A 26,189-nucleotide genomic window follows, 5' to 3' on the forward strand; every position below is an offset into this window, starting at 1 on the left:
AAGGTTTTTGGAGAAAATGGGGGGCAGTGCATATATTTTTTTTTCTTTACATTTATTTATACTTTCAGCATTATTTTGTTGGTGCTCTGTACATTTCCTTCTTTTTTTAACCATTTTTTTTATATATATATTTCTTGTTTCATATATTTGGAAAGTTTTCAGCTATTTTATGTGGTATTTGATTCAAGAATCCAACTGAAATATTGAAAAGAAAAAACAAAACAAACAAAAAAAAAAGACAAGGTATACTGAGGAGTGCAGCATTAAAAGAGTCTCCTAGATTTAGAAAATAACTTTTGTCTTTGCTTCCTTCTGCTTTCAGGTGTCAAATCAGCTGTTTTGTAGCTCACATTCATCTATCTCACCACCTCCAACACCCTCAACAACAATAATAGTAGTAGTAATAGTAGTAATAATAATAATGATAATAATGATAATAATAATAATAATAATAATAATACATGTTCTTTCGGATGGTGAAAAATTGTTAGATAGTTACAGTATAATTCTTGTTTTTTTTACATGAACAACTTTTGGTTGTTCTACATATGTTCTCTCTTTTTTTCTTCAAATTTTGTTTTATTTACATACATACACACACACACACATATACATGCATATATATATATATATATATATATATATATATATACACACACACACATATATGTAATACACACACACACACACACATACCATACATATAACATTTGGAAGAATAATAGGGCAGCAATGCAATTGTTTCTTTCTTGTTAAAAATGGAATAAATTAGAGGTTAGGTTAAAACTTCAGTCTGAAATATGCAACATAGTTTGCAAAAGAAAAAAAAAAAATTCAAATAATATTCCAAGTGAAGAATTGTACAGACTGATTTCAAATCCAAGAATGCTTGTACATCACCAGCCTGCACAAGAGAGAGAGAGAGGGTGAACATGTGCACATTCAATATTAATGTCAGCAAGGAAAAATCAAAAAGGCAATTTACTCCAGAGCACACAACATATAAGAATATGTACACATTTGAGAGAATATTCTGTGTTGTGTACACAGGTGAATGTGGACACACACATATGTACATTTGCATGAGTCAATAACTCATATATATATATATATATATATATATATACATAGGTAAGCATGTTTGCATATGGCATATGTATATTAATGTATGTGTGTGTGTGTTTTTTTTAATGTGTGTGCTAAACAGCATATGCACCATTAGTCTGCAACTACACACAATCAAAGTTCTGTCTAAATGGAAACAACACAAGTGTGAAGATGTGTAATAGAAGCAGCAGATTTCACTGGTAAACAGGTCCAAAGACGTTTTTTTGGTAACACAACTTTCCCAAGAAGGTTCGAGTATCTGTTGGAACTAGTTTTGGTGGGTGTTGGGGGGATAGGATGGGGATGGGGTCCAATGATGCCAAAGACATCCACAGCCAAGTAAAGAGAGATATGTTTTGCGTATGCACGTGCATGTTATGCATATTTTGAATGTGTATGTGTGTATGAAATGACCAGTGTCTTTGTTTTGTTTTGCTTTTTTTTTATTATTATTAATTCCCCCCCCCCCCCCCATTGAGATGAAAGGATTCATCCAGGTCAGTGCCTCTGAACCGAAGTCTTGTATTGCCTGTTATTAATTCCTTAGGAAAAGCAACGGAAATATATTTTACAAGAAATGCTGAATCGAAGGCTTCAGTTATGTGGTTTGGAATCCTGTGACGTCTGTGAACGAGGAGGCATGTCTAGTTTTCTCTCTTTGCTGGAGTGGTAGTCTTTACGATCATCACTTCGCCGTTTCCTCTCTTGATATGGCACGTGGCTGCAACAAGAACAAAAACGAAAGTATTAACAAATGGTATGAGAAAGAAACACAGAGACAGACAGATTTTCTGGTTTTCAGCAAAAATTATAGTATCAAGCCAACCCTAAACAGGTGCCACAGAATGGTATTTTATAAGAGTCACAATATCTTGGCAAACCTTCTATACATATCAACCATTTGACTGTATTCCACAGAAGGTTGATCCCAAATATTCTTTGTACCTTTCATCATCATAGCAGCAGCAGCAGTAATTCATTCTGTACAAACATCTAGCAATGTGCGAAGGCCCAAACAATTACAGAAACTCTTTTACTTTCTGATTGAGAAAACCAACAACAAACTATCGATCCTTTACCTTATTAAGCGCAAAACTTTAGGGTAGCCATGATCAATGTTGGTGTGATAAAAGATAGCTCTGTAGAGATTATAGATGCTGGAGTGAAGATGAGTAGGTGTATGTTGTAAATAAGAGGTAAGATTGAGGGGAAATCTTGGCCAGACTCCTCACAAACAAGGTACACACAGACAAATTCTTGCAGATGGGTAACAGTGAAAGTGTGAGCAGAGTAAGAATGTTGTTGTCGGAGAAAAGTAACTGAAGAGGTCGAGATGCGTGAAAGACTGATTAAACATAGACAACACACTTGAAAAATTTATAATTATTTCTTTATTGCCCACAGGGGGCTAGACACAGAGAGGAGAAACAAGGACAGACAAAGGGATTAAGTCGATTACATCGACTCCAGTGCATAACTGGTACTTATTTAATCGACCCCGAAAAGATGAAAGGCAAAGTCGACCTCGGCAGAATTTGAACTCAGAATGCAACGGCAGATGAAATACCGTTAGGCATTTCACCCAGCATCCTAACGATTCTGCCAGCTTGCCACCCTGAAAAGTTTATAATGTGAATAAGAATCAGGACTATTAGACAAGCCCTCTTTCAGACTGCTTCAATAACAACTGACAACAACTTCATAATCATGGCTGACAATTTTAATAAACATGTCAGTATCTCTCTCTCCCACCACTCCCTACCTCATCACTTGCTCTCACTCATTATTCTTTCGCCTATCTTTAAAGCTATCCATCAATCTCTCTCTCTCCTATTACTCCCTACTCCAGCTTTCATGACTGACCAGTGACACTGTTCTTTCTCCACTGAATAAGCCACAAAAACTATTTCCATCTCATACAGATAAATACACTAACATCTAATGTTAAGTGAAAAGGGAAATTTAAGTCAGTCAAAGGTTGATGTATTTTCAAAAAAACCTTTACAAATGTTTCAGATGTAATTTTTATAGGTTTGTATTTGTTTTGCTCATAACTCACCTTTTATCACTGCGATCAGAGTGATGTTTGAAGTCGGACCTGTGGTGGTACCTGAAATCTCCACTCCGATTGTGAGAGTCAAATCTGTTGTGGGAACTGTAGCTCGAATTACTGCTCTGGAATGATACATGGTCACGATCTCGCCGATCATGATTGAATCTGCAAACAGAAACATCAAAAGAGTGTTTTAAATGTCAAGCAGAACACCATTAACTTGTTTCAAGTGGAAAAGCAATAAATGAAAAACAATGGGGTGGGGTGGGCTGACCAATACATAACTAGATAAGCTTTAATAGCTTTGATTCAAAGGTTCTCAACCTATTTTGGCCAAAGCTCCCTTTTAACACTTGGAGTCACAAATGACCCCCCCGCCACAAAAAATACTTTTATTTTTCAATATACGACTTATTTTGATATTAGCAGATAATGATTAAAAAATAAAGGACGCTGTTTTACATATGCGCTTTACAGTCGGGAGTACAGATGCACAAATTAAAATGCAAAAAGAGAAAAACGAAATAATGAATTGAAAGTTTGGTAACTGCAATAATTTCCACCATGTGGCACTTATAAGATCAACGTGTTGGCTATGAAATGAGTGCTCCAAAACGCTCCCCCTCAAGCTCCATATGGTCCCCATTGAGAACCTTTGGTGTAAGTGACAAACCCCTCAGATGATGAGCTGCAAATTTGTTATTCGCACTAATGTTGCATTATGCTTTGAGCAACATACAGGGTTATCCTTGATTAGCAGAAAAACAAGTAGTCATATGGAAAGAATACTGCCCTCTTGAACAAAATACCAAATTCATTTAGTAAACGAATAAATAAAAGAGAGAATGACTCAGTACTAAGTTTGAAGAGATATTCAGACATTCTTACAATACCAGAATTAAAGACTAAACACATTTCAGCAAAACCATAAAAACTAATTAGATTCAAAGTAATCCTCCACTAATCTTTAATTACCATGTTCTCACATGATTACACATCTACTAATTCTGTTCTCTCTTTCTGTACAAAATGCAAACACTATGACCCCTAGTATGGCTGTAAATTATAGGATTTAAGTATAATCTGTTGCAAATACAATATTAAAATGTGGAACTGACTAAGTGCAAAGAATGAATTTGATAAAATCATTTGTTGATATGTATGAATATGACAACTGTGCAGGTGGCAAGTAAAGAAACACCGTTTCGACCCTGTGCTTGAGGAAATCCATTGAGTCAAGTACACCGACATCAAAATCAATGGAAACTGCAGTTGTGATCCCTGTGCCGGTGGCACGTAAAAAGCACCATCCGAACGTGGCCAATGCCAGCGCCGCCTTGACTGGTTTCCGTGCCGGTGGCACGTAAAAAGCACCAATCCGATCGTGGCCATTGCCAGCCTCGCCTGGCACCTGTGCCGGTGGCATGTAAAATGCACCCACTACACTCACGGAGTGGTTGGCATTAGGAAGGGCATCCGGCGGTAGAAACACTGCCAGATCAGACTGGGCTTGGTGCAGCCTTCTGGCTTCCCAGACCCCGGTCGAACCGTCCAACCCATGCTAGCATGGAGAAAGGACGTTAAACAATGATGATGATGATTGGTTTGAACTCATAAATGAATGGTGTATGATGGGTAAAAAGATAGAGGTACTCAACACAGATAAACCAAGAAACAATTAAATCAGATCTGAGAACTCAGAACTTTACAGACTGAGGATGCTGTATTGCAGTCTAATCCAAAACAGACCAGCAATGATGATGATGATGATGATGATGATGATGATGATGATGGTGGTGGTGGTGGTGGTAGTGACAATTTAGAACACACCAAGACAAACTGGACAATTCTGCAACTATAAATACTGACATGAATTTAGGGAGCGAGTGTTTCCTCATGCTCATACTATAACAGACATCTGTGATGATAAAATAATGTAGCTTCCATGTTTTTGAAGGCACATGGATTGTAGCAGTTGTAATTCTCTGATCTCAAGCAGCTTTGAAGTTGTGTCTTTGAAGGAAAGGTGGCCATTTTCAAATATGATGGGCATTCATAAGCAAGCAAGCACTTATGTGACCAAAAGCAAATGCCGTGCAGAACACAGATAAAGCAATGCACCATATTCATAAGAAAACATGCAGAACTCACATACTGAAAGATGGGGAAAAAAAGACATAATGGATATTAAATTGTGAGGGTGGAGTTAGAAACGCAGAAGTTAAAGAATACCAACCTGTGGTGATGGTCACTCCCATGATATCCTCGATACATGTCGGGCTGAGAATGTGACACTCTGTTGTAAGTACTTGAGCCACTGTCATACCTGCAATACGAACAGTATCTGGATGAAGTCACAAATCTAAAACAACTGAATGTTAATTAAATAACTGAGCAGGGGTTAAGAGGTTTACTTCACAGGCACATGGTTCCAAGATCAATTCTTCTGCATGGCATCTTGGATAAGTGTTTCCAGTCATAGCCTCAGGCTGATCAATACTTTGAACTTTGGTAAACAGAATCTGTGCAGAAGCCCATCATGTGTGTGTGTGTGTGTGTTGACAAGAGGTTTTCATGATTAAGTCAACACATCAAACACCAATATTTTAAAGCATTTTATATCGGAGTTACACCTTTATAATCAGGTGGACTTAGTCAATTGATAAAATAAGTATCAGATGAAGTACTGGAGCTGATGCTCTTGCAGGGCAGCAGTCAAAAGACAAGAGAGACAGAAAAAGAGAGTGAATCGGAAGAGAGAAAGGAATTATACAAAGGGAGAAAGAAGAGCAACTCCTACCTGTTTAACCCTCTTTATCTTGATATAACTGAATTTGTTTGTTAAGGTGGATGATTGTGATAGTGTACTTATTTTTGTGGATCTTTATCTTTCTTTTTATATGTCCATTTTCCATGCTGGCATGGGTTGGACAGTTCGACAGGAGCTGGTTCACTGAGGAGCTGCCTGGACTTCAAGTCTGTTTGGCATAGTTTCTACAGCTATTAGGTTGGTGCATAATTATGGCGGTTTTTTAAAAAATTTTATTCAACAAAAATTTAAACAAAACCCCAGCAGAAATTGAAGTAGATGGTGAATATGTTCAGGAATAATCATTTAAAGATGTTTTTGTTAAATGTTGTTATTGTTTTTGTTGAATAAAATTTATTGAAAAAATACTGCAATAATTATGCACCAACTGAATAGATGGAATACTGGGATGCAGAGGACATGCCTGTGCACAAGGACAACCCCAATTTTATTTAGCTTGATGTGTATTCTCAAACACAACAAACCAGCAGGAGTCTCATACACTTGTCATCCCATCTGTGGGACCCTACATCTGAAAGTCCATCCCCTCAGTGAGGCCCTATATATACATATTAGTATGGTCGCACATATTTATTCATTGAAAACCATAAAAATTGTTAACTACACTTAAACATTCATTTGTTTTTGGGTCAGTATTTTTATCATACTAACTGCAACCTCGTGGAAGAAATGTGAAAATGATGTCGAAAGGTTTTTGTGCATTTTCTGAATGGCTAATATGTGTCTTCTGTGCTGCAATCATTTTAATTTCAACACTAGGACTCGGATCAAATCCCTAACCAAGCAAGTACATCTTCGATGTGTGTAGGGTGTGTCTCTCGCCCTCTTTTGATATATATATATATATATATATATATATATATCATCATCATCATCATCATTTAACATCAGCCGAGTTACTCCCAAGTTACTTCTCTCCTAAAGGTATCCAACAACAACTTAAACTCATACATACCTGTTTCTTTTCTGATCCCCAGTCCTCGATAAAGGACTAGAATGCTGCCATCTTTCTGGGTGTGGATTCATGTTGGATTGAAGAGAATCATGACGATTCGATTCTCTTCCGGAATTACCTAATAAATTACGGAATGATGTTGGATGATTTATATTAGAATTGGAAGAACTATGCCATGGACCATTGCTGTGAGAAGATGTGCTGTGGAAAAAAAAAAAAGTAAACTCATTTAGATACAACATAGTTTGAACACTTTCAACAATAAATTGGTGCTTATTATTTTCTTTAATCTTTTCACAGATTTCAATTAATGGATTGCATATAAAAGTTTTCGTCTAGAAGCCATTTTATTAGCCTCATACAGGACTAAAAGCTAAATTGATTTGCCATAGAAGAATGTCACTAGGAATGAATTAAATAACACAAGGTATTTCCATTCCATATAAATTTTGTTCAGTTATCAAGTATGCTTATGTGGTAAGAAATTTGCTTTCCAACTAAATGGTTCAGAGTTCAGTCCCTCTGTGTGGCACCTTGGGTGCCACAAGCACAACATAATGCCAAAGGTCTCAGTTATTGCCTCCAAAAGGCCCAACACTCGAAAGAAACTCAGCCACTATGCCTCCATGAGGCCCAATGCTCGAAAGGAACTCACCAATGTGAGGCCGAACGCTTGAAAGGTGCTCTTAACGTGCCAATTACATGAAACCAGCATCATCCATGACTACAATTTCACTTGGCTTGACAGGTCTTCTCAAACACAGCATACTGCCAAAGGTCTGTCACGCTTCACTACCTCATCCCATGTCTTCCTGGGTCTACCTCTACCACAGGTGCCTTCCACAGTTACAGATCAGCACTTTTTTACAGCTGTCCTCGTCCATACGCATCACATGGCTATAACAGTGCAGTCGTCTCTCTTGCACACCACACCTAATGCTTCTTAAGCTTAATTTTTCTCTCAAGATGCTTACATGCTGTTGAACATGCTCACTGTCATTGCACATCCAGCAAAGCATGCTGGCTTCATTTCTTTCAAGCCTACACATGTCCTCAGCTGTCACAGCCCATGTTTCACTGCCATGTAGCATACCTGTTTGCACAAAGGCATCATACAATCTGCCTTTCACTCTGAGAGATAGGCCCTTTGTTGCCAGCAGAGGTAGGAACTCTCTGAACTCCTACCTCTTAATCTCATTCGCACAGCTGCGCTCTCGTTTGTTTGTTTGATAGCTGTTTTTCTATGCTAACATGGGTTAGATCAGGTATGGGAGATGCACCATTACATGGTTGCTTAACATAGTAAAAACAGCAGCCAAATTAAACTCAGATTGTACCTTCATATCTTAAGAAAAGAAGCTGCGCATTGAAAACGAATTCTAGAAACACCATGCTTGAAAAAAATGAGAGAACGGTTACAATTGAAAGGCATTTCATTAGGACTGACCTGGGGGCTAATAACAAGCTTGTGGATCCTTAATACAATAGAATATCAATCACATTAACAGATATTTGGCGTGTCAATTGGATAGCAGAAATCCATCAAAGAATTGACTATATACATAGATATATATGTGTTTGTGAGGAAAAGAGAGAGTGAAAGAGAAAGAGTGTTAGTAGCCTACCTGTCTCGGCTTTTGTCACCCCAGTGATCAGAACCATACCGTTTGCTACCATCTTTCCGCTCATTTTGAACATGCGGCCGTTTTGCAATTTTGTAGTTGGATAATTGTTTGTTTTCAGGAAACTTGGGTTTCTAAACAATAAAAAAAAGAGGATACATAATATTGTACATAAACATCATCATCTACACAAATTAGGTACTGTATTGTGTGTGGGTGTGTGTGTGTTGTGTGTGTGTGTGTGTGTGTGTGTGTTTATATGTATATATATATATTATATATATATATTAAGTATGTAGAAAATACAACATGGACATAAACGCATAACTCATAGAATACGATACAACAAACATGGACAGGACATTCGAACCCCTCAGTCTTCAGTCAGAACCGGATCTCGTATTAATTTCGGCTGATTAATCTGCATTACTGATCACGGCAGCCCTCCAAGAAAAACTAAGCTGGAAGCGTAGATTTCCTGAAGAAGGATCGAATGCATACGACACCCAGGACAGCAAAAGGGACAGATATAAAAAAAAAAACAAACAATAATGGAATACAGAAACATGAAATACAGAAGCATTAACGGTGAAAACAACAAGTGTCTTACGACTGATAACAAGCAAACAAATTTTTTCTCTCTGGCGCATTGGAAAAAGCCTTATATCGGCGGACGAAGAACACGATGTTACACGACGAGGGTCAGGAGCTGAAAGGCAGATTTCGGCCAACAGTCACGTGACAAGAAGAGGGAAAAGAAAGAAAGAGAAGAGAGAAAGGGGGACAAAACGCACACAAAGAGAGAAGAGAGAGAAAGAAGAACAGAGAGGAGAAGGGATGGGTGTCGAAGAATGACCTGTGAGTGCAGAGCGAGACAAAGAAATAGGAGGTAGTGGAAACTAGACCAAAGGATCAGAGGAAAGAGAAGATGATAGAGAGAAGTAAAAATGAAGAGAGAGAGAGACAAACAGAGAGTCTACCAATTATTAAGAATATGTGTTCACATTTGATAAAGGGGTACGGGGCGCCTGAATATATGTTAAGGTATGTAGAAAATACAACATGGACAAACGCATACTCATAGAAGACGATACAACAAACATTGACAGGACATTCGAACCCCTCAGTCTTCAGTCAAAACCGATCATCGTAGTAATATATATATATATATATATATATATATATAATATATAATATATATATCATCATCATCCTCGTTTAGCATCCGCTTTCCATGCTGGCATGGGTTGGACGGTTCAACTGGGGTCTGGGAAGCCAGAAGGCTGCACCAGGCCCAGTCTGATCTGGCAATGTTTCTACGGCTGGATGCCCTTCCTAACGCCAACCACTCCATGAGTGTAGATATATATATATATCATCATCATCATCGTTTAACATCCATTTTCCATGCTGGCAAGGGTTGGATGGTTCAACTGAGGCCAGGAGGCCGCACAAGGCTCCAATCTGATCTGGCATTGTTTCTACAGCTGGATGCCCTTCCTAACGCCAACCTCTCCGAGAGTGTAGTGAGTACTTTTTACATGTCACCGGCACAGGGGCCAGAGGGGGCTGGCTTCAACCACATTTGGATGGTGTTTTTTACATGCCACCGGCACGTGAGCCAGAGGGGGCTGGCATCGACCACATATGCATGCATATGCAATGAGTTTCTTTCAGTCTCCACCCACCAAACCCACTCACAAGGCTTTATCTCACTCTTTTTCATGGAACCTGGTTGAGAAATGTTGCTTCAATCCTTTAGCATTCAGATTACTCTGTTAAATGGCATGCATGGTTATGCACAGTTTTGAATTAATCATGCATTATCTCATAACTTCAAGATTTTGGTGATGTTATTTATTTTTAGAATGACATTGTAAGGTAGGTGTGACAGGCCAGATCTGGTTGCTTTGATTGTAAAATGGACAAAATATTTCACGTTAATATAGATTCTTTTCTACTCTAGGCACAAGGTCCGAAATTTTGGGGGATGGGGGCAGCAGTTGATTAGATCGACCCCAGTATGCAACTGGTACTTAATTTATCGACCCTGAAAGGATGAACAGCAAAGTCGACCTCAGCAGAATTTGAACTCAGAAAGGCAGCAAGCTGGCAGAATCATTGGCACACCGGGCGAAATGCTTAGCAATATTTCGTCTGCCGCAACGTTCTGAGTTCAAATTCCACCAAGGTTGACTTTGCCTTTCATCCTTTCGGGATCGATATAATCGACTTAATCTGTTTGTCTGTCCTTGTTTGTCCCCTCTGTGTGTAGCCCCTTGTGGGTAGTAAAGAAATAAGAATCTGAACTCAGAACATAAAAACAAAATACTGCTAAGCACTTTGCCTGGCGTTGCAACGTTTCTGCCAGCTTGCTGCCTTAATATAGATTCCAAACACAAACTTGATCATGATATGATTACTTCACTAAATTCTTCATTATTATCAAAATTACTTGAAATCAAAGCCAGTGTATTTTAACAGATGCTAAGTAAGAAAAAGGTTAAATGCGCCTCTTGTTGCTTTTTAATTTTTCTGTGTTGAATTATTGTTTATAATGTCAAATATAAAAACTAACCTTCTCTCTTTGTTCTTGTTCCTCTTCTCTTTTCTTTACAGCAGTGCGATACAGTTTATACAGCTTTTTTGGAGAAGCTTCGGCAAATTCCGATACAAATATCCACAGATAACTGAAACAAAAGAAGTTTTACTAATTTCAATTTTGGTGTCTTTTGTAAAATTTTTGGTTTTAGTTTTGTTTCCTTTCATCCTTTTCTCTTTTCTCGGCAATCTCATATATTTTGATAACGGTGCCATTAAAACACATGTCTTCAGAGTCAATTGCTTGAGTGACACATTTCATTAAAAGTGAATAAAATATTCTACACGAACCAACTAGAAAGAGCAACCAAATAAAAAAAGAGAACACATATAGCATAATGTAGTCCGAGGTGTTCTACTTCTGAATAAAAGATGGGATGGTCACAGTTGTTAATTCATTGGTTATTGGCTGGCACATTCAGGCCTGGAGCCATTTTCTATGGTGTTTATGTATTTGTATATATATGAGTGTGAATGACTAACAGTTGTCCGTGCATGTAAGTCTCTTTCTCTCTACTACACTGATGTTGTCCAACAGAAAGGTGTCACTTAAAAGCTGATACCAATATCATCACATGACATGTTGCTATCAAAACATAAAGAGTCAGTGCAGACACCTCAAGATATCACATCTGCTGCTCAAATAGTACTGTCAATACACTGCCCTAAATTGTTACCCCCTTTTTTTTTTCTAATACTGATCCCCCAAATAGAATGAAAGACAAAGCTGACTTACAGCTGGATTTGAACTGGAGTAAAGTGAATCAGAACAAATACAAGACATTTTATTCAATACTCTAACAAACTCTTCCAATTCACCACCTGGAGCTCAACAACAACAACAACAACAACAACAGCAACATTTGACATTCTACATTGACTAATCATCAAAGTGTGACAAGTATCACTTTTACAATCAGTGAAAAGGGTCAGCAAAACTCCAAAATGAAATACCATTCCTTCTAGACTTTATGGAAGCTTAAAAATACAGAAATCAAATCTAATGTTTGACTTACAAAATTAAAAGTTGATAGTAAATATAGATTTTTAAATTCTGTACAAGGCTACAGATGTGTTAGAGAAGGGAACATAGTCAATTGTTAAGGTATATTGTCCACTATACTGCTATGCTTTTTGAGGGACAAAAGTTAAAAATCAACCCTGGTACAACCTGAACTGAGAATATAAAAGGTAACATTACTAAATACTGAAAGATATTCAATCCAAGACTCAACTCAACCACCAAATTCTTGAATGCTTTTTGGCAGGAGTTCATACTGTTATAAACATTCAAGCAAGACACCCAGCTCTATCCACAATGATTCTTTCCATTTAACAAGCCACTCACTGCATAAATTTTACCATTCCATAGAAGGGCCTACAGAGGTCATATGACCTGCTACTCTTCCTTCTCCCTTAACTAAAAGCTTCTAACATGAAAGAAGTGAACTTATATATCAACCCCTGGACAAAAGATAAAGTTGCCCTTGACAAGATTTGAACTGCAAGTTTAGAGGAAAGTAGTTGACTGGTTCTTTAGATCATTTCAGCCAGCATAGTCATACTGGAGCACGTTGGGGCAGAGTTTTCTACAGCCAGTCACCTTTCCTCATGCCAACTGCCACCTGTTTCAAACTGAGGTAATAACTTCCCAGTCTATCAAACAATAAACAGCCTGGACACACTTCCAGAATGGAGTGCAAGAAAATGACACCATCAACAAAGCCACTGTTTAGAAACCAGTGAACAAACACGTGTAGTCTCGAGAAATACAGACTCACTTTAGCTTTGAAACATATGTAGTCTTTATTTACCTTTTCCATCCCTTACTTTCAAGAGTTGTGTAGTGACTGTCAGCTTATCGATGTTTCTATTGATTTCAATATGGGACAAGGTGTATAACGTACGACAGTTATTAAACTATCTTTACCATATATTGTCCACCGTTTGTCATCTTAACTAGCTGTGTATATGCTTGAAGCATACTATCTTCCTACACCAGGGTTTTTTGGATCACACTACCCAATAATTACACACACACACACACACACACACACACACACACATATATATGATGGGTTTTTTCAGTTTCTGTCAACCAAATCCTCTCCCAAGGTCTTTGATCATCCCTGGTCTATAGAAGCCACTTGCCCAAGAAGCTATGCAGTGGAACTGAACCTAAAACCATGTGGCTAGGAAGCAAACTCCTAAACCATACAGCCATACCTGCACCTTCTCTATATTAAGACAAATTAAACTGTACTGCTACTGCATCAGAATAAAGAAGTGTGGTTATCTTACTTGCGCCATTCTTTAATTCTCTCTGGATTATTGTACCCTGCAAGGCGGTCATGGATATGGTCACCAATCTTGAGGAGGCACTGACGGGTCTGATTCATGAGCTCTTTTTCAGATAGACTGTCATCTGGGTTGCTCAGCTGCTTCAGAGATTTCTTCACCGGTCGCATCTTCTCCTTGCACTGGTTGAGAACAATGACAAAACAATTCGTATATTATCAAGTGTAACACAATCATACACATATACACATACAAACGTGTGTGTTAGAGAGTATGGAGAGAGAGAAAGAGAGAAGGATAGTCTTTGATATTCCTTCATCTTATCACTTCATTTGTGAAAACAAATTGAGAAGATATATCTGTTAAAAGACATTCATCCAACTACTTAACCTGACTGGCATGTAAAAAGCACTCACTATACACTCTCAGAGTGGTTGGTGTTAGGAAGGGCATCCAGCTGTAGAAACTTTGCCAGATTAGATTGACCCTCAGTCAAACCATCCAATCCATGCCAGCATGGAGAGCAGTCGTTAAACAACAATGATGATATCCATTTGTAACCAACCCGGCCAAAACTGGTTCTGGCTCTGTAGTACAAATGTCTTGCTTTCATAAGTTTTGCATTAAAATATACCACCAAACTTTAGTCACAATTTGTTCCTAACACTAGCTAAGTTATTTTATTAAATTCTTTGTTATATTTAAATTTAATTGAAAGAAACACAGAGCATCTCAAAATAAATACAGTAACGAAAGGGTTACACAAAAAAGTATATATAAGCAACACATGCTCTGACAATTGTAATATATATTTTAATTCTCAAATGCCATGTTAGAGATTAACTTGTCACTTTTTGGTGAGTCAATGAGAGATGAGTAACAAGGTTGTTCAAACCTGCTTGAAATAGCAGTCAAATCTCCCTCAATTACAGCCTAACATCTTGAAAAGGGGGAGTCACATTGGGTAATGGCATTCTACATAAGATAAGATATTAATGTGTGGAATGCTTTTGAGCACAGATTTGCTCAATCAGGACTTACCTAGGGCTAAACAACAACACAATAATACAGTCAAGGTATGAAAAATATTATTCCAGTTCAATATGAATAATAATAAGGAAGACTGACCTCAGCAAACACATCAGGGGGTAAGTCAACGTCCATGTTATCTTTTGATATGGCAACAGGTTCAGAAGATGCAGTAAAATGCATAGGTCCATCATTGTTCTTTTTCTGAAAGAAATAGTGCAAAAGAAATTAATAATTTACTTTCACAATATTAAATATATTTTAAAATTAAACACAAATGGAAAAAAAATGGTTAGTTTTACTATGACTGACATGTTTAAGTCTAATTGTTCTAATTCTTTTTAAGTGCTTCAACCGTAATCATTACTCAAGATTTGTTTCATTAGTCATATTAAAATACATGGCCATTAACATGAATTAGACATGAGTAATTTAATTAAAAAAAAAAAAAACGTTGTCGTCGTTTAACGTCACATATACGTGAGACAGGTAGACTGTAAGAAGAGGATATAAGAATTGAGATGAAGATTACATTTGAAACACTACAGTTTTTGAAAACATTTTCAGAATTCTTTCCACATCAACAACAAAAAAAATGCACAAAATACAGTATTCACAATGTCTGATAAATTTTCAGGCTCCTGTGCCAGTGGTATGTAAAAACCACCAGTCAAGCGTGGTCGATGCCAGTACCACCTGACTGGCATGTAAAAAGCACCCACTACACTCTCAGAGTGGTTGGTGTTAGGAAGGGCATCCAGCTGTAGAAACTTTGCCAGATTAGATTGACCCTCAGTCAAACCATCCAATCCATGCCAGCATGGAGAGCAGTCGTTAAACAACAATGATGATATCCATTTGTAACCAAAGTAGATTAAGGAAAATTATTAAAAATATTTTTTTTAATTTTAAACTTGGCAAAATAACTATGCAAATCAACTGAATACATATCAAGTAAACTCAGTCTTTTATATTCAACCAAAACAAGATGCCTCAGAAGTGGAATGCTGAAATGCCTGGAAGCTTGACACAGTAGTTTTATTAATGGCTCACAAACCAAGTACAAATGCTGTCAGGGTGACAGATTTCAGAACAATTTTAAAACAAGCCACCAGCTGGATAGAGGTATGACATAACCGTAGCTCTGTCCACATGTGAATTGCATTGAGGCAAGTTGATCAAACAACTCTGTGGATCACATTGAGTTGTTTGATCAATTACCTACCCGCCATATGTCTGCTCAATCAGAGCTGACCATGGGTTAAACAACAAGTGTTTACTCTCTATTTTAAGCAAGTTGACAGCACAAGAAGCATCCAGCCGTAAAAGAGGGCTGATTCATTAAAAACAAAGCAGGTTATTGGTTGGGAGCCAACTCAAGCACAACAGCTGTGACATTTACATGCCAGAGACTATTGACTACATGGTGAGAAGTTCAAACCCCTACAGCAGCCATTATGAGGAAACTTTGTGCCAGGCACTTGACTCGGGTAACAACAGGTTTTAATTAACCCCTTAGTATTCAGATTACTTTGTCAATTGTAATGCTTATTGGTTCACATCAATTTGAATTAATCATGCAGGATCAAGTACCTTGGAGATTTTGATGATATGATTGCTTAGTTTTAAAAAGACATTGTAGGGTAGGTGTGAGAGACCAGATTTGGCCAGTTTGAACATAAAACAAGGTAGAATATTTGGGCAGGATATGGGCAGTTTAAATGCTAAACTAAAGGGTTTATGCAGTTGAATGATTTACAATAAAAATTGAGGAAAATGAAAAAATAAAAAAGAGTAAAAATGAATGAGAAAAACTCACTTTCTCTTTCTTCTTTTTGTCTTTCTTCTCTTTTTTATCTTCTTTCTTTTCCTCTTCTGGCTTCTCTTCAGCCTTTTCTTCTTTCTCATCCTTGTCCTTCTTTTTCTTCTTACCACTTTTCACACTGTCAGGGAAACTGTCATTGGTCTCTTCTTTGGCACTCATGTCGCCAGTTTCATTGATTTCAGCAACAATTTCGGCAGATTTTGGTTTCTTTTTCCTCTGCTTTTTGACCTTGGGTGCCAGCTGAAAATTGAAAACAAAAACATACATCGTCATTACCATCATCATTTAACATCCACTTTTCCATGCTTGCATAGGTCAGATGGAATTTGCTGAGGTAGATTTCAATGTCCAGATGCCTTCTCTTTCACCAACCCTCGCCTGTTTCCAAGCAATGTAACAGTTACATCTGCAGCCTCTATGTATGAACTGCTCCACAAGGGACAAAGAGGTTCGGCTACAGCTCAGATTCTTTAACACTTCAACTACATCTCTAAAATGAGAGAGGCTTAAGTCAAAAACATTCCTTAGCCTGCCAAAAACTTTTTAGTCGCATTATTAATGAAAGCAGCAAGGTGGTGAGCCAGCAAAATTGTAAGTATGCCAGGCTAAATGCTTGGTGGAATTTTGCTGAATTCAAATGCTGCCAAGGTCAACCCTTTCAGAGAAGATAAAATGGGTACCAACTTAGCACTGGGGTCAATGTAATCAACCCACCCACTACCCCAAAACCACTGGTTTTGTGCCAAAATTTGAAACCATTATTAATGAAAACAAGAATGATGATAGTGTCAGACCAGCAAAAAAAAAAAATTGTAGTATTTTAGCAGGAGACTCAGTTTGAAACTCAAATTCTGCTGAGTCAATTTTGCTCTTCATGGATGTGCATGGCTTAGTGATTAGTGCATTGGACTCATGATCATAAGTCCGCAGTTTCAATTCCTGGATCAGGTGATGCATTGTGTTCTTGAGCATAACACTTCATTTCACGTTACTCCAGTCTACTGAGCTGGCAATAATGAGTTTGGAGCATGGCAATGGACCAGTGTCTCGTCCAGGGGTGAAGATATACACCACAGAAACCAAGAAACAAGCCCTATCAAGCTAGAAGATTCAGGAAAGAGTTTTATCCATTTTTATCTTAATTTTACTCTTCAGCCTATCAGGGTTATCATCAAGTACTAGGGTCAATCTAATCAACTACACATTTGTGGCAATGTTAGAAATCATTATTAATAAACTTCATGACAAGAAAATTGTTAAATCTGCAGCCTCTATGTAGTCACTCATCCTGCAAGAAATAGCAGCCACATTTCCCTTGATTAAATCCTACCAACTTATTGGATAACACAGTCTTAGAGACTTAGGTGTGTGTACTTCCTGAAATGAAGGTAAGATGGTCATGACTAGAATGTCTCTGATTAATGGTTCTATTATTCAGAGTTCTCTTAAGGCCAAAAAAAAAAAAAAAAAGACTGCTATATATTAATAGTGTGGAGGCACGTGGCTTAGTGGTTAGGGTGTCAGCATCATGATCGTAAGATTGTGGTTTCGATTCCTGGACCAGGCAACATGTGTTCTTGAGCAAAACACTTCATTTCAGGTTGCACCATTCCACTCAGCTGGCAAAAATGAGTAACGCAGCAATGGACTGGCGTCCCATCCAGCTGGGGAACACATGCCAGTGAAACCGGGCCCATGAGCCTGGCTAGGCTTTAAAAGGATGCATTTATTATTATATTATATATTAAAAGTAGTTATTGTTGCAACAACAACAGGAATAAATGTTGAAGACTTACATTAATGGGAGCAGGTATCACTTCATTTTGCTTCTTCAGAAGTTTCAAAAGATAATCAGCTCTTGTTTGTAGGTGTTTTCCTTGAGGCTTTTGGTCAGAATCAGGTAAAATCTGTAAAATTCCATTTCAAATAAAATTCAATATAGGAGATGAAAAAAATATATCACACTTTGAACCATCACCATTTAATGTCTACTTTTTATATTCTTGCATGGTTCAGACAGAATTTGTTATGACAGATTTTTTTTTTGTGTTGCTGGATGTCCTTTCTGTTGCCAACCCTCACCTGTTTCCAAGTAAGGTAATATTTCCTCAAGACTAGACATGGTTTCCACAGAAGACAATGCACAACATCACTCGTATGATGGTGACATGTGTTTACAGCCATCACATGATGAGAAGACAAGGATTGGGGGAAGGGATACACACACACACACACAACAGGCTCCTTTCAGTTTATGTCAACCAAATCCACTCAGAAGGCTTTAATCAGTCGTTGCCGCTCCACAGTAGAACTGAACCCAAGACGATATGATTAGGAAGCAAGCTCATGGTGAATTCTTTGAAAACCAGTATGTGGCTATCATGGAGTTTTAATGAGAATGCAAAGGTGGTTTTCCCATTGCCTTCTTGTATCTATTTCTTACAAGACACCACTTGATAGCCAGATATAAACAACTTCACAACTCTTGTCTGGGTAGTAAGAACATAAAGATACGGAACAGATGTCACAAAGCATTTTATCACAATGAACTACTAACGCACTGGCCTGAAATGGTTCTATATTGTATAAACCTCAGTGCGTTGAAAGGCGAGTTGCCCTTAGCAGGATTTGAACTCAGAACACAAAGGGCCAGAACAAAAGCTGTGCACGTCTGACATTCTACTGTTTCTTCCAATTTACTGGCTTCATGAAAATATATAAAACACAACAAAATACACACATTCACCAGTTCATCCATAGATGATATCTTTATTTTATCTTTTCCTTTTATTTTGCTTCAGTTACTGGGCTGCGGCCATGCTGGGGCACCACCTTGAAAGATTTAATCAAACAAATCGACTCCATTTTTTTTTTAAAGTCTGGTACTTATTCCATCAGTCTTTTTTGCCAAACCACTAAGTTATGGGCCTAAACAAACCAAAACCAGCAATCAAGCAGTGGGGGAAGAGACATACACAAACAAACATATACTCACATAAATAAACACACACATGCACGCATTTACATAATAAATACAAGAGCACTCAGAGAGCGCAAACCTCCACCAGGGCAACACCAACGATTAGCCAGAGATGATTTTTAAAATGAGAATATCTGGAATAAATTCGATTACTCTCACAAATGAGAATACTAAAAATGAGCACGACTGCTCTCAAAAATTAAGTAAAAGAAAAATTTTTTTTAATAAAAAAAAAACAGAAAAACAATCCAGAATCCTTGTCTGGTACCGGATTGATCCCAAAATCTAATCAGTTCATGCCAGTCATGAGGCCAAACATATCTGAAATTTTCATCTGAATACATCCAGTGGTTCTTGAGATATCTTGTCCTTGGACAAACAAACAAACAAACATGACTGAAAACAATACTGCCACCTTCACTGGGGTGAATGTAATAAATATATGATAGCATTTCACAATCTCTGTCTAACAAATTCACCCATGAGACAATTTGTCAACCTGGGGCTACAGTAGAAGACACTTGCCTAAGGTGCTGTACAGTGGGACTGAACACAAAACTATGCAGGTTTTAAAGCAAGCTTCTTGACCACACAGCCACGTCTGTATGAATTTTTATATTATTAAATTAAATGGAGTAAAAGAACAAGGTTTTAAGGGAGGGAGAGATTTGAAAACATACCTTATCACGTAAATTAAGCTCCGGATCCATTTTGATATCTTCCCAACTTCCAACACCATATTCATAAATGCCAACAAGTAGATTTATGTCATCTTCAATTTCCCACACACAGTCCCAGTGAACCAACTTCACTCGACCATTTATTTCATAACTGAAATGACAAAAACAACCATTATTATCATTTATAGACACACACACACACACGAATGTGCGTTTATTATATCTATGCTTATACAAGTACATCTAAAAAAGGAAGATATTACCAAGAACAGAATTCAATCTATCAATTCTAGGAAAAGATATACCAAAACTTTGCCCTATTTTGTTATCAGATGCAGAATTTAGATACACACACACACACACCTACATACGTGTGTGTGTGTGTGAGTGTGTGTGTTATCTATTTCTATTGTAATGTGTGTTAAATTAATAAGCAAAGTGAACAAAGTATGAGAGGTGGGGTGAGGGTAAACCAAAGTATTTCTTTTCCATGAAGTACTACCTAAAAAGTAGGTGGATCCCTACCATCTTCCCAATTTCTTTCATAGAATTTCTCCTCCTATTATTTCAAATAAGGGATAAAAAGAAATTACGTAGCCACAATATAAACTCATCGTAATTACATTTGCCAATGTAGTAAACATTTTATGTGTTAACAGGATATTGTGGGTGAGATGCAGGCCAACCTTAATCAAGTAGACTTCCAATCAAAGGAATTCCAACAGTCACCATCATGCCTTTATAATCCAATGTGTAGTGGGGTATGAGGAAGACTTCACTGTGGCTTCTAGTAGATTCAGCAACCACTTTCTGTTTTTAGTATGTGAGACAGAGTACAAGGCAACAAAACTAGATAGTTAAGAAATACATTTTGCAACCATTAGAGCTCTGTTCAAATTCCACTGAACAGCACCCTGAATAAGGGGCTTCTACCAAATCCTCAATTCAGCCCAAGCCTTGCAAATGAAACTGAGCAGACAGAAATTGTATGGAAGCCCATTAGATGGTATATACCAGGATTTTAAAGGTCCGGCCTTCCCAATACTGTCATCATTATCATCATCATCATTTAACATCCATCTTCCATGCTGGCATGGGTTGGATGGTTTGACAGGAGCTGTGTGTGTGTGTGCTAGTTCTACATCATCATCATCATCGTTTAACGTCTGTTTTCCATGCTAGCATGGGTTGGACGGTTCAACCGGGGTCTAGGAAGCCAGGAGGCTGCGCCAGGCTCCAGTCTGATCTGACAGTATTTCTACAGCTGGATACCCTTCCTAATGCCAACCACTCCGTGAGTGTAGTGGGTGCTCTTTACGAGCCACCGGCACAAGGGCCAGAGGGGGCTGACAAACCTGAGGATTAACTCAAGAGTGTGTGCAATATCAGGCCATTTACATTTATGTAATGGTACTGATTAAGTGGAAATCAAGTAATTGAAAATGAAATATTTTTATCAAATATAAGAATGTGCATATCAAACGTTTATGGTGATAAAATTCATAACAGAATGTTCCATGTAATAAAAAACTTGCTCAACCTGAAGTTAGTAGGCTGTACAGCACCACCACCAAAAAAGAGAAAAGCACAGAAACTTTGTGTAAGCTACAGTTTCCTGTTTTTCCAATATGTTTATCTTTCATTTTAATATTTATTGCTAAAATAATGTGGCAGTCCAGAGAAATAGGACGAATGCTGCTGTTGATTAGCTCCGAGAAGCAATCGCCTGTAGCTAGCTGTATGATGAACAAATCTGCATCCATAACACCTTCGAACAGGGCAGGTCATCAACTTCCCCTCGCTGGCTTGACATCTACAGACCGGTTTCAGGGTATTTGCCCTTTATCAATGTGGAGCAGCTGAGTCCAGCAGGTGCTGCTGTTGACCGTCTGTTTGAAGGCTTATTTTATCTTTCATTCTGTTACTGGTTTCAGTTATTGGATTTTGGCTATGCTGAGATACCATCTTTTAAGGTATAATCAATTACACCAACCACAGAATTTATTGGTTACAGGATCTGGATGGTTAATAAAATTTATAAAATAAAGTTCCTATCATGTGAAGAAATTTGTATCCTGAGAAGGGCCCTGCCAACTTGAAAGATTAAAAACCAACTTTCTCTTCCCAACACACACAAACGTTATCTTATTTTGCCAAATTTGTCAACTGTTTTCCTAGTGACACAGACTATCTCTAGTACACTCATATGCTAGTTTTAAGGAACCCTCCCACACACACACAGACACTTTTTTTTTTATTCATAAGAAACACTCTCTGATGGACTGAATGATATACAATTAAGAAAAAATAAAATAGAAATGAAATAATGTGAATCAACTTACATCTTTTTCCCATCTTTTATTTTCAGACATGAAGACAAAGGTTCCAACTCTTGTTGTATTTTTAAAACTGCTTGGGCATTAACTGTGACTGCTGATAATTTGAAGGAAGGGCCTCGATGTGTCCGTTTTCCAGCTGTTACAAAAAGGAAAATAAAAATGAATTGTCTAAATATTTAAGATATGGTTTACAAGACTATAATTTCAGACTATTAACTTCATCTTTAGAATATATATTTACTACTACATTGCGCTTTGATTCGTTTGTATTCTGATAGTCATCAGGTGCCATTCCTGATTAATACTAGCTGATAACCTAATCAATAAACACTTCAGTATGGCTGCCATCACTAAAAGTTATATATGACCTAAAATTGCAAAAATAGTATCTTGATGGAATAGTGGATAGGATAAGAACATTATTATTCTCACTTTAAAAATAAAGGTTCATAGTTTAAATTCAACATGGCGCCATGTGCACATACAGGAAACAGATATGCAATTATAATCAGAAATCAAATTGACCAAAGTGTTGCATATACTATCATCATCATCATTCTAACATCCACTTTTCCATGTTTGCATGGATCAGATGGGATTTGTTAAGGCAGAATTTCTACAGCCAGATGCTCTTCCTGTCACCAACCCCCACCCCCCGTTTCCAAGTGAGATAATATTCCACAAGACCAGACATGTTTTCATGGAAGATTAGAAATGAAGGACACTGCCAATGACATTCATTCACAACTATCATACAAAATCAAGGCAAAAAGAAAAAGTAAATAATGTGCACATACACATAAATACACAGCATCCGTTTCCCATGCCAGCCCAGAAAATGGATGTTAAATGGAAATCTTTTAGTTTCTGTCTACCAAATCTAACCACAAGACTTTTGTTGACCCAGGGCTAGAGTAGAAGACACTTACCCAAGGTTCTGCACAGAGGAACTGAACCTATGACCAAACTTCTTACCACACAGTCATTATATATATATATATATATGGCCGTTTGCCAGCCCCGTCTGGCACCTGTGTGGGTGGCACGTAAAAAGCACCCACTACACTCACGGAGTGGTTGGCGTTAGGAAGGGCATCCAGCCGTAGAAACACTGCCAGATCAGACTGGGCCTGGTGCAGCCTTCTGGCTTCCCAGACCCCAGTTGAACCGTCCAACCCATGCTAGCATGGAAAGCGGATGCTAAATGATAATGATGATATATATATATATATATATATACACAATGACTGTGTGGTATATATATTCTTTTACTTGTTTTAGTCATTTGACTATAGCCATGCTGGAGCACTTCCTTTAGCCGAACAAATTGACCTCGGGACTTATTCTCTGTACGTCTAGTACTTATTTCATCAGTCTGTTTGCCGAACTGCTAAGTTCGGTGAAAAACTTACAACTGCTATATATTTAGAGATCACTCAAAATATGGAGAGTAAAGTATATTACTAATCATAGCTTTTTAAGGTGGCAAGCTGGTAGAATCATGAAAATGTGGGACAAAATGTTTAGTGACACTTCTTCCAGTTTTACGTTCTGAGTTCAAATCCCACTATGGTCAACTTGGCTGTTTTTCATTCTTTCAGGGCAAATAAAATAAATACAAGTCATTAACTTAACCCCATTCCCTTAAAACTGATGGCTTACTGCTAAGATTTAACACTATTCACCAGAGCCTGCCTTACTTTGGGCCCTCAGCATCTAATGAAAACATCAGAATGCCATCTTGACACATAGTGTGTCTTGAACATTGTTATATCTACTGAAGGCTGACCCTCTCTAGGTTTGGACACAGCTAAATTCTTCCAGGAAAACTGAAAGACAGAAGGAGAAGAATCAACCATAGAACAGGAATGGCATTTTATTCACTGACTGCCAAAAGGAAGAAAGGTAAAGTTAACGTTGACAGTACTTGAACTCAGAGCAGAGAACTAGATCAGTTATTACAAGGCAATCTACCTGACATGCTAATGATTTGGCTAATTTGCTCCCTTACTAACAAATTACTGGAACTACTTTTCAGTGATTTAAGCTTTACTCGATACTCAAACCGTAAAGGGAAAAAATCTGGACTGGAAATCAACATAGCCACATATACAACAGGAAGTTGTGGGTAACTTCCAAACTCAATAAATAAATTATACCAAAAAAAAAAGATAAAAGTGGGGAGAAACAGTCTCAGGAATTTATCTTATTTGGAAACTGACCTTCATAACTCGGATCCTCTTCCAATCTTTCCCTATGTTCAGTCATAGCATTTTCACATCGTTCTTTTAGTAACTCAGCAAGCCGTTTCAAATCAGTTTCAGATTTTTCTTGTAATTCAGCATCTCGAGATATAGCATCCAGTCTGAAATTTATAATAAATTTACATACGGCCATGTTTGTTAACAAGCATAAAAAAAAAGAAAAAGAAGAAAGAAAAAAAAACAAAAAAAACAGCTGTAAGTTAAATTACGCAAAAAAAAAGAAAAAAAAGAAAGAGGTATTCTATTTCTCGATATTTTCATTGACCTCATTCTGCAATGTAAGAAATTGGTGTAAGAAATCCAGTTTCTTGCTTCTGCAGTATCATCTGTGCCTAATATCTGAGTTTCTGGATGTGTGCTAATAATTATGGTCAAGGGGTTTAACTTTCATTGATATCTGTAAAACACTAGGCCTGTTAGGAATAGCAGGCAAATCTCTTTCAAATCGCATCTTACCACATCTAAAAGAAAACACAAGGGCACATTGTATAATGTAGTCTTAGATATGCTATTCCTGAAAAATAAACGAAATGATCACAGCTGGAAAGTCTTACACGACTGTTTGATTTGGAAGACTTTGGTTAAACAACTTAGCTGTAATTATAGCACCATGGACAAGTACAGCTCAGAACTGTAAACAACAAGTAACGGCAACAGTGAGTCCTTATTGACCTATAGTCTACAAAATAACATAGACATAATTTTATATTATTTAACCTTTTTAATACCAACCCATCTGATACCATTTGTACTATATAGTCTTCATATTTAAATTAAAATCACAATCAAAATCTCATAACAACATAAATGATACCTTGAGATTTCTGTGAAATAACACCAACATATTATGGAGATGTACTTGCATAGCAAGTGACCTGATCTGAGATCGTGTGCTGGAACGAAAACAATTGCAGCATGGAAGGGGTTTATAAGCTATTTAAGAAACACACAAAATCCGTTTGATTCACCTCAACATTTAAATTTAATTTGTCAAAATATTTTCGTCGCTTTGAGACCGCGACCTCTTCACTGACAAAATTCCGTGATGCAGCACCGAATTCTATCAGTGAACAGGTCGCGGTTTCAAAGCGAAGAAAATATTCTGACAAATTAAATTTAAATGTTGAGGTGAATCTAACAAATTTTGTGTGTTTCTTAAATAGCTTATAAACACCTTCCACACAGCAACACCATCATAATATATAAGAATATATAACAAAACCATAATAGAGCCAGTACACAGTCTCAAATTACACACTACAATCTTAAATAAAGAAAAGATACATTAACTCTTTACCCTTTCGATACCAACCCAGCTGAAACTGACTCTGGCTCTGTAGTACAAATGTCTGAATTAAAATATTCCACCAAACCTTAGTCCTAACACCAGCTTAATGATAACTAAGTTATTTTACTAAATTCTTTAGTCATATTTAAAATTAATTCAAAGAAACACAGAACATCTCAAAATAAATACAGTAACGAAAGGGTTAACATTCAGATTGCTCTGTTTAATGCAAAGCATAGTTATTCACATAGTTTTGAATTAATCCTGCATTTATTTCATAGTTGTGAGACTTCAATAATGCAGTTGTTTGTTTTTAGA

At 37.3% G+C, this 26,189-nt stretch overlaps 1 protein-coding gene across 4 annotated transcripts in view; it reads right to left on the minus strand.

The window, feature by feature from the left end:
- Positions 1-1,563: 1,563 nt before the first annotated feature.
- Positions 1,564-26,189, minus strand: part of LOC115220266 (chromodomain-helicase-DNA-binding protein 1) — a 108,748-nt gene continuing 84,122 nt past the window's right edge. For all 4 annotated transcript variants that reach the window (XM_036509862.1, XM_029790373.2, XM_029790375.2 and 1 more), the window contains 13 exons: positions 24,542-24,684; positions 22,323-22,455; positions 19,981-20,131; positions 18,117-18,227; positions 16,315-16,560; positions 14,595-14,699; positions 13,470-13,648; positions 11,146-11,257; positions 8,571-8,701; positions 6,946-7,146; positions 5,397-5,486; positions 3,167-3,325; positions 1,564-1,828 (listed from right to left, as the gene is read on the minus strand). In XM_036509862.1, the coding sequence (XP_036365755.1) occupies positions 1,702-1,828; positions 3,167-3,325; positions 5,397-5,486; positions 6,946-7,146; positions 8,571-8,701; positions 11,146-11,257; positions 13,470-13,648; positions 14,595-14,699; positions 16,315-16,560; positions 18,117-18,227; positions 19,981-20,131; positions 22,323-22,455; positions 24,542-24,684 (1,888 nt within the window). In that variant the 3' untranslated portion in view covers positions 1,564-1,701. The remainder of the gene's footprint in view (positions 1,829-3,166; positions 3,326-5,396; positions 5,487-6,945; positions 7,147-8,570; positions 8,702-11,145; positions 11,258-13,469; positions 13,649-14,594; positions 14,700-16,314; positions 16,561-18,116; positions 18,228-19,980; positions 20,132-22,322; positions 22,456-24,541; positions 24,685-26,189) is intronic.

This window comes from Octopus sinensis, linkage group LG16 (assembly GCF_006345805.1).
Source record: "Octopus sinensis linkage group LG16, ASM634580v1, whole genome shotgun sequence".
Taxonomy (NCBI): domain Eukaryota; kingdom Metazoa; phylum Mollusca; class Cephalopoda; order Octopoda; family Octopodidae; genus Octopus; species Octopus sinensis.